The sequence below is a fragment of the Poecilia latipinna genome, unplaced genomic scaffold, assembly GCF_001443285.1.
Source record: "Poecilia latipinna isolate Pla-1442-1.1 unplaced genomic scaffold, P_latipinna-1.0 Scaffold5464, whole genome shotgun sequence".
NCBI classification, from domain to species: domain Eukaryota; kingdom Metazoa; phylum Chordata; class Actinopteri; order Cyprinodontiformes; family Poeciliidae; genus Poecilia; species Poecilia latipinna.
The window spans coordinates 1-9,191 of record NW_015118080.1 but is presented as its reverse complement, the minus strand read 5'-3'; the positions used below and the strand labels follow the sequence as shown (position 1 = coordinate 9,191).

The 9,191-nt window shown below is 43.2% G+C and overlaps 1 protein-coding gene across 1 annotated transcript; it reads right to left on the bottom strand.

The window, feature by feature from the left end:
- Positions 1 to 2,098: 2,098 nt before the first annotated feature.
- On the bottom strand, positions 2,099 to 8,595 carry LOC106943550 (metalloendopeptidase OMA1, mitochondrial-like). Its single transcript, XM_015026856.1, has 6 exons — positions 8,579 to 8,595; positions 7,765 to 7,900; positions 6,352 to 6,480; positions 6,088 to 6,162; positions 5,547 to 5,696; positions 2,099 to 2,915 (listed from the first exon to the last, which is right to left on the bottom strand). Exons 1-6 carry the CDS (start codon positions 8,593 to 8,595, stop codon positions 2,601 to 2,603), a joined length of 822 nt encoding a protein of 273 aa, XP_014882342.1. The 3' UTR covers positions 2,099 to 2,600.
- Between the last annotated feature and the right edge of the window lie 596 nt (positions 8,596 to 9,191).

The following is a 9,191-nucleotide window of genomic DNA, read 5'->3' as shown; positions in this document are numbered from 1 at the left end:
ATAAAATCTAAAAACAACATTGGAGGTGAGCAATTTTGCCAAGAATTGGGATAAAAATGTGGAGGTCTACATGTTGCAACCCAGCAGCTGGACTTGCAGCAAAAAGCGGCTCTAGAAATGATTGACTCGAGGACGATGAGTACAAACCCATGACAAAACATGTCAGGTTTCTGTTTCTAAAAACTCTTTACCAAAAGAACACACCACTTCAAGTTTATCACATCAGCTCCAAATAAGATACTTTTACGTTTGAATGAAAATAAGATATGGTTACAAAATGTGGGAAAAGTCCAATACGTATGAATACAAGGCAGTGTAGACATGACAAAATTGGTCTTGTATTCAAGAAGATGGAGCTTGTAACAGTTGGCAGACGTCACAAAGGAGCAGTACTGAGGATGACTCTTGGGAGTTTTGACAGCTTTCATCACGCTATGATTGGCTTGTGGTATTATTTTATGAGATTTCATAACTTTACATCTTTCTAGTGAGCTGTGAGGGGCCAGCAAGGAAGCAGTCTACGAATCCAAGAGCGTGACATTATCTGTCAGTAATGATGACATACAGGACCTCGAGCTAACTCTTTAAATAGGATCCCCAAGATTCACTCGGTTTAAAACTGTGTTGCTCTTTGTAGGTGGCCGTTGATTATAGACACAGGAAAAATATATTTTATTCCTTTTATTATTATTACTATTTCTTGCTGCAATTTAATCCATGTCAGCCTATGGATCTGGCAGAGGAAAAAAAACTGGCAAGATAAACTTGATTCAAGTACAATTTTAATTTAATAAAAGTGTTTACAGGACACATTTCTCCTGAATTGCTGAAATAAAACAGTTTCTTTCTTTTTCCATTTAATTCAATGCACTTCCTGAATCTAACAGACTTAGATTCCTATGCAGAACTTTTCCGCTAAAGTCAAACAAATGGTATAGCGCTTTACCTCGTCCAGAGGACCACAAAGTATTACACATTACGTTCAGTGATTCCCACACACATTCGCACGCTGATGGTGGCAAGCTACAGGATTGTAGCCACGGCTGCCCGGTGGCTGAAGCTACGCACCAAGGCAGGTGAAGTGTCCTGACCGGACAACTGAGCCGGACACCCACCGGTTAAAGCACAAACTACTACCGCCGCCGCCGTCGCCAGCTACAGGGAAAACTCTCTCTTTTGGCGGCTGGATCTGAATCTAAAACGCATAACGTAAAATAAACCAATTTTCGGCAATGATAACACAGTTGTAGAATTTGATTTCATGGTGTATCCAAGTGTACCATTTAATTTCAGCACACACTCGCACATAAAAGAACACCATTAGCTTTGAACCATAACTGCCCTCCCCTGCTCGGTGCGTGACTGCTCCCCAAGGCTGCTGCTGTAAATATCAATGTTTTCTCACTCTGCTTGCTTTTATTAAATGAGAGTTTTAAAAACAAAAAAGTCCCATCATTTTTTTTTTCTTTCACCCTCAAAAGCTCAACACCTTGACATTGGTATTCCTGTGCAGAGAACTGTGTCCTAAAACAGGCCAGCATCAATTCGCCCGATTAGGTCCCCCAGGCTAGAAAATGCATAAAGTGCATAGGGTGTGTGTGCTGCATGAGAATGCGACGGTCGCAGCCAGAACGCAAGATGGCCTCACCTCGCTATGGACGAAGCATCAAACATGCACACCTAAGTGCTTCTTCCCGGCTGTTGCCGTGCATCGATGAATAATGCACATATTAATCTCACAAAGTATGGGAGCTTTGCTAATTAATGCAGCATTTCCCTGGTCAAGGTTAGCTAATTAAAGTGGCATCTTTATGGACACTAGACATGGACAGCATTCTCAATTTGGCTTTGCTGACTTTTTGCCCCATTTCTTTATTTTTATTTTATTTATTATACTCTCAGCAATCTGTCTTTGGAAAACTTTCCTGAACATCATCTTCCACTGTGGCGGTCGCAGTAATGGTTGGGATCTTAATGTGTTGGGCACTTAGGGACCACTTTAAGTGGCTGCATATAGATGTAGGAAAGAAACAGAAAGCTTTAAAGGGGCAGTATTATGTAAATTAGACTTTTTCCCGTTTTACAATGTTTTTCCTTCGTCAAAGACACACCAGGAGTGTTGCTTTGATTCTTTCATGCATGTTTGAGAAATCCTTGAATCTCCTGTGGCAACCAGTCAGAGTTTCAAAATGCTAGCTATCTCCTTCAGACTAGCGGCAGCAGCAATTAGCAAACACCTGGTGGAACATTGCATCTGCTGAGCTCAGCACATGAAGAACTTCTCAGTGAAAAGCTGGTTAAAAACGTTTTTAAAGGAGAGACGTTTTCGGGATGACGTGTTGAAGGCGGAGTCTCGGTAAAAAGCAGGAGCTTGTTAAAGAGACAGAGGCTCAATTTCAAGGCGTTAAATCGCAAAGTCAAGTTTCTTTCAAGTCACCTTTGATTTATGCAGCGTTTTCATAACGACTGAAGCTAACGTAGTTACTTGATTGTGCTCTAAAATGACACTCTGTGTCTGGAAAATACAAAATCCTGCCTCTTCAAACTGTAGCAAGTTTGTCAATAGAGTGAGTGAAGTTTGTTGAAGGTTTGTTTGGGTTTTAACTCCCCTGCTGGTTGATGTTCTGCAGCACATGCTGGGATCTTTCCCCTGCAGCGGTGGGGAGAGGAGACGTGACAGCAGGGACCCTGTCTTTGTTAAACCGAGCCACTTGTGAGGGAGAAGCGAGCGCCGTTTGAGAAACCGGCAGTCCTACGGAGGCGGAGACGGGTTGTGGCTCGCGTGTCCCCTCTAGCCCTCCGACCCCCTGCTCTTTAGCTTTGGCCAGCAACTCGCTGACGGTCTTTGAGAAGACAGCTCGAGGGTCAACAGGAGAGAGCGCGGGGCATGAACAAGTTTCCCTCAGCTCCAGAGCCTGCACAGATGAACAAAAAGCAGAAACAGGTATAGATTTAATCGATGACAGCTCTAAATCACGACACAACGTATCTTTGATCAATCAATATTCAGTCTGAAACAAACAAATCCTGCTAATTGAAGATGTTCTTCCTTCTTTATGAACAAATGGTCACATCTGCTCTGCCACTGCAAACACGCTGGTCAACTAGATGTAGAGCTCACCCAACACATATGTTAATATTATCACATCAGTTTGAAAAAATAAGTGTTAGTTTGTGTGAATTAACCAAATAGCATATTTTTGTAATAAATATACTTGTAGGAGTTAAACATAGTTCCTCTTCTGTACTTAGAATCTCATATACATTGTGAAAATATTCACATCCCTCCAACTTTTTCATATCTTGTAACTTACTGACCTCAACTTCAAGGTATTTTAGCAAAGTTTTATATGAAGCTCTTCTGGAAGGAGAATCTCAACCACATTCATTTGCAGCAATTAAATGAATATTTGGTCACCTCGAGATGACCAAATATTTACCTGTGTCCATGTTTCTATCAGCATAATACTGCCACCACCATGTTTTACATGTTTTACTGTGGAGGTGATGATGTTAACTGTGTTCTGCATTGTAGGATTTGAGATGAAATAGAAATTTTGATGAGTCGGGTGCGACGGAAATGTCAGTTTTGGTCTGACCTGACCAAAGTGCCTCCTTTCACATGATAGCCGTGTTCCTTACATTTCTCGTGGGGACTCTTTAAATGGGTCCTCCAATAGCTTCCTTTAAACAATGGCTTTCTCTTTGCTACTCTTTCACAAAGGCCAGACGTATGGATTGTATGACTAACAGTAGTCATGTTGACAGATTGTCCCACCTGAGCTCCGGATCCCTCCAGAGTTACCATGGGGCCTCTTGCTACTTCTCTGATTAATGCTCCTCTTTCAACCACAACAAGGTTTGTAGTTGTGCCATACTGACATTTTTTTTTTTTTAACCTATTTCTTTTTGAGGCGTCCAAAGCTTGGGGTATTAGACCTCGAAACCTAAAAGTTTTACCGCAAATTTTTTGTCCTGATGTTTTCTAGGTAATTGAACAGGCTGTGAAAGCGTGACGCAGCGATCGCGGCCCCACAAACACAAATGCAGCTCTTGAAGAACATTCCCATTAATAACACACTCCTTTGTGACACCCACAGCATATAGTCATATTTCCAGATTTACTGATATTTGTTGATATTCTTATTGAACAAGCAGTGGAGAAAATCATTAAAAAAAATGACAATGCCGCCAACACGGACAGTTTTGGGGAGTTTTAAACGTCATTAATTGGAATTCATCGTGGGCAACAATAAATCGAAATTCTTACAGAGGCAAGAAATTTATCACGATAAATGAAAAGCGATACGATAAATGCCCACCTCTATTTCCAAATGTGTTTTTTTTTTTTTTACACACCACTTTTGTTTCAACTTATCATTTAAAAAACCCATAAAACAAAAAACAATCAGAAAGGGGGTGAATACTTTCCAAAGGAAGTGTGCGTGTACAAACGTGCACTCAACTATCCACTCGACAGCCTGTCCTTCTCATGCTACCTGTGGACTTAATTTGCTTTGCTTAAGGATGATGAGCACACTTGTGGAGGAGGAGGAGTGCCCCCAGAAGAGTCGGGTTAAGTAGCTTGAGGCTGTCACCCCTTCGCAAGGTTAAAAACATCATATTATGCATCACTTTCAGCTGATGAAGCTCAGCTGTTAGCCGGTTCATCTGTGCTGCTCGGCTGGATCAAACTGCTTGGTGTGAGCCGGGTATTATATATTATCGCACCAGAAGCAGAGTTTTATCAGCTCATGCACACAAACAATACCCGCGCCGCAGCGTTCATCACTTCGCTGCCTGCAGCTACATCCTGGCCTCGACAACAACTGCTGCTAGAGGTCAGCCCGTCTCACAGGGAAGTAAGCGATGCACAAACTCCACAACTTTGCCACCTGATGGACAATTAAGAGGCTTTGCCCATCTGTTCGACGTTACCGCTTGGAGCATCTGATGGAGCGACGATATTCCGACTACAGCAACACGTATGGCTGCCTAAAATACTCACAGGTATAAAGCGTACAACCACTGTCGAAGTTGTTTTTCATTTTTAGTGCCTGCTGATTCCTCTTTAGCCTTAAGATAGTAATGATTGTCTTCCCACCGCGCCAGCAGAGTGTCCCGTCCTGTGAGACTGAGTGGCTAATGATAAGAGCCGTTCTCTTCCAGATCCAAAACATTCAAATCCTACACGACATTTTGCTGTGCCAAGCATCCAGGGCCTGGCACAACAAAATGGTTTTCCTGTCTTCCTAAAGCCCTGCATCTTTTCCTCCTCTTCCCCGAGTCTCTGCTTCCTCTGCGGCTCCCTCTCCGTGTCTGCAGGTGGGCATACAGCTCTCCAGATGCTTCATTAGTTCTATTCAGACATCTTCAAACAGCACCTAAAGCTACGCATTTTGTTCAAAACAACAAACGTCCGACGAGGATGAAAAGAAATGCCCTCACTTCATTCGGCGGCTTGCGACAATCCCATGAAGAAATGCTTTTGTTTGTTAACTGGTGGAGACACAGCTGAATGTGGCGCTTGTTGTGTGTTATTCTACCTGTGGGATGAGGCGGTCCATCTGACCAGACCTGTTCCTGTGTGAGGGGTGTGTCGACAGCCACTCGGGTACCGTGGGATTCCCTGTAAGCTTGTCTACAATTTCCAGCTGCTGCCAGAACACGGGGCCTGCTCGCACATCTGCACAGGCCTGGGAAAGACGTACACACACACACACACATGCACATATACAACTCTTAATCAAAAAATACACACGTAACACAGCAGTACACAAATGAAAAGCCTTTCTAAAGGAGCTGAATTTAGTTTGACAACAGTGCCCCCTGGTGCCTCGTTGGCAGATTGCAAAGTGTTTCAGCAAAACATACATAGAAAATGATTCCACTTATTACTTTAATTTTTTACAGTGTGCATTAAACTTCATGGAGCACCTTTCAAAATTATTGGCACCTGTAGTGAAGATGTGTGTAGCACAAGTCAGTACTTTGTAATAACAACAGTAAATGGTTGGAATCTAGACTTTGCAGCAATATCGTAGCTATAGATTCAGGACTAATGTGAAACAAACTTAGCAGTGGTACCTTAGCAGCTAAATGCAATCCAACCTGATCTGCCTCAGCTTCCAGTTTTCGACTGTAGGGATGGTTGAACATCAGCTGCAAAGGTGAAAGAAGAACTTTCACATACGACAATCCAAAAAAACACAACTTTCACATTTTACAGCTTAAAACTGACGTAACTCTTCGAACATTGTAATTTTTCCTGCTATTCTCACTTTAGCTTCAACGCCCTGCCTGCAGCTCCAAGTATTCAAATGACTCAAATCATGAATAGTAATACCTCACCTCCGTGAGCTTGTCCTTTGCCCACCCTCCCACCAGTGCCAAGCTGTCCCCAGGACACAGCGCCCAGATGGCTGTCACCACAATAAGAGACAGGAGGTCCACAACGTGAGACAGGCTGGCCTGTTCTGCCTGGAGGGAGCGGGGCAGAAGATGAAACAAGGAAGTGAACAACAGCACATCAACAGCAGGAATAAGGTTAAAGAGGGAAAACCAGAGCTGAAAACTTTCTGAGAGAGGGGAGGAGAGGGGAATGGTTCAGCTGCAACATATTGATTGTTCTCACCTATTCTGCTGAAACACTTTGCGCTGCAACAGATTTAGAGGTTTTAAGAGTCTATCCATCACGGCACGCTAACTTTGTAACTTCGAGGTCATCGACGTTCGTTCCCCTTCAGCTAATTAAAATCTCCTCCCGAGCATCTCCTCCCAGGATGTCTACAGACTTGAAATGCCCAAAAAGTTATTTGGAGCTTTTAGAACAGAGCAAATGGGGATTATGGAACTGCAGGGAAAAGTGTTTCTGAAAAAGAAACGAGCCCTGATAAATCAGCACTAGGTGGGTGTTTGGAGGGGACTGTCACGGAGTCGCAGCAAAGTCTGACGCAATAAATCCGAAAGGGGTGCCACAGTCGAAATAAACCGACTCATGGATGGAGCAAAGGGTGATATCTAGACAAGGTGGTGTTAATTGACGCAGCCCAAAGTGACATAGTCATAGAACTCAAAGAAGACAATAAAAACAATTTTTTCCAAGAAGGAACATTTGAATTTGCAGTGCTCTTAACTTTTCCTCACATGTGAGGACAGCTGAGGTCGGAGAATCTTTCAGCATGACAACTATTGTTAGTCACACACTTCGCAAATCTTGCATGTGTGAAAATGGCAACAAAATTAGAATAACATGTAAGAAAGGTATATAAATATTGTCATTTTCTACAAGGCATGACGACATGTGGAAAAGATACAAAGGGAACATGAATACTTTGGTAAGACATTGTAGACATAAAGAGGCTGATTTCATCATATTCCAGAACCTGGACGTTGTAGCAGCAGGAGAAAGGGGCAGCAACACTTGGGAATTCAAGAACTTTCATCTAGTCCATATTGGTTTCTGGAAACATTTTTTATGTCATTTTAAAACTCTACATCTTTCTGAACAGCTTTGACTGCATTTATTTTCCCTGATTCACATTTATATGTCGGCCTATTGAAAAAAAAAACCCTCCAACGTTGATCTACGTAGCTTTAATGTGACAAAATGTGAAGACGTTTGAGGCGTTTTAGACTTTTGCAAGGATCCGTATCTAATATGCTTCATTAAAACAGATTCCACATCATTAAAAATACGACAAGTTGCTTTAATAAAAGCAATTAGCATTAAGCAACAGCAATTGCATAAGGTCGTGAGCTTACCGAATGGTCCAGGATAGCATGAGCCATTTCATGTCCAAGAACAATCATGAGCTGGTCCAGATCTGCCACGGCTCCCAACATCCCAGTGAACATAAACACTTTCCCATTCTGCAAAAAAAAAGAGAGAGAGAAAACACTTAAAATTAATAGTATCGCACAAGCCGCAAGTAATACATAACTGAGGAGTAGCAGCGGTGCAGCCAGTGTTATCGCCGTAACACTCGCAGGCCGCTTCATTCAACATGCCATGCTTGGCAGTCTTCAAAGAATGGCTGTTGATTTCTTTTCAATTACTCGCACAGAGCTGGTCCAAGTACAGAGACCTGCTTTGTGGAAAGTGTTGAAGCTGCTTCGGACAAGCGTTTTTATGAAGTTGAAAAGCAGCTCTGTGCTGTCAACCTACTTAAATGAAAACTAGACAGCACCTGAAAGAATGAACCAGGCTGCCAGAGCCCCACGGTTTTGCCCTGATTGCTATAAATAGAATTTTTTTTTTTTTTTGGCTCCAGCAGGAAAAGAATGGACATGATGAGACGATATTTATGATTATAATCCGTACAGTAGTGGCAGACGAATCTGGTCATAACCAATTTTCTCCTGCTGCCACTGAACACTGTAAACACAGATGGATTTGCAATCAGTCAAGAGGATAATTGTGACTGAAAACGCAAAATTTAGGTTTAGACATTTAACTACAGATAGATTTATTTTTGCTTTGCTTTGTTTTCCTGTTTTGCATCCAGCCAATTTGAAAAGCATTTTGCTGAGCAGAGAGAAGAGAGACAACAAGAATGAAATGTGGAGCAGCGTCTACCTTTTCTCAGGCTCCATTGCCTCAAAACAGTCCAAATTTAATTTGGACTCATTAGTAAGCCTCCTGAGTACTTCTGTCTCATATCGCAGACACAGCCTCAGAGAGTTGCGTGAGCGCGTTTGCGAGACAGTTTCTTTAATTACCCAGGTAATACAGCCAGATGCTCCATCACTCTGGCAATGGCAGTGATTAAAAGCAGTAAAATATTCATATCAATCAGACACCCACATGCCACATCTATAATTAATGCGCAAGCGGAAGGACGTGGCAACTTTTACCACAACCAGACGTTGCCTCTCCGTCACCATATTCCCTGCGCGGCGCAGTGCGACGTGGACGGGCAGCTGCGTGTGTGTCGGTGTGTGTTTCCACGAAATGGAGCCGAGAAGGAGCCACTTTAAGCAACTCTCAGCGGGGAGGTCAGAGGCCAGGCAGCTCGCACTCTGGGACGTCATTCAGCCACCTACACAGCAGATGGGCCGGGCTGCACTTTCACTGGCCTGACTCTCTGGGAGTGTTGTTGTTTGGAGAGGGCGGTGTGTGTGTGTGCGTGTGTGGGGGGGGGGGGGCGGGGGCCTCCACATCTGGTCTTGCTGGGCCTGCGTTCCTCGTC

What these genes read in the sequence shown, in the direction of transcription:
- LOC106943550 (XM_015026856.1), bottom strand. An exon ending in ATGCTATCCTGGACCATTCG is followed by an intron (nt 6,481 to 7,764) that starts GTAAGCTCACGA and finishes CGCTCCCTCCAG; the next exon opens with GCAGAACAGGCCAGCCTGTC. An exon ending in TGGACCGCCTCATCCCACAG is followed by an intron (nt 2,916 to 5,546) that starts GTAGAATAACAC and finishes TCATCTGTGCAG; the next exon opens with GCTCTGGAGCTGAGGGAAAC.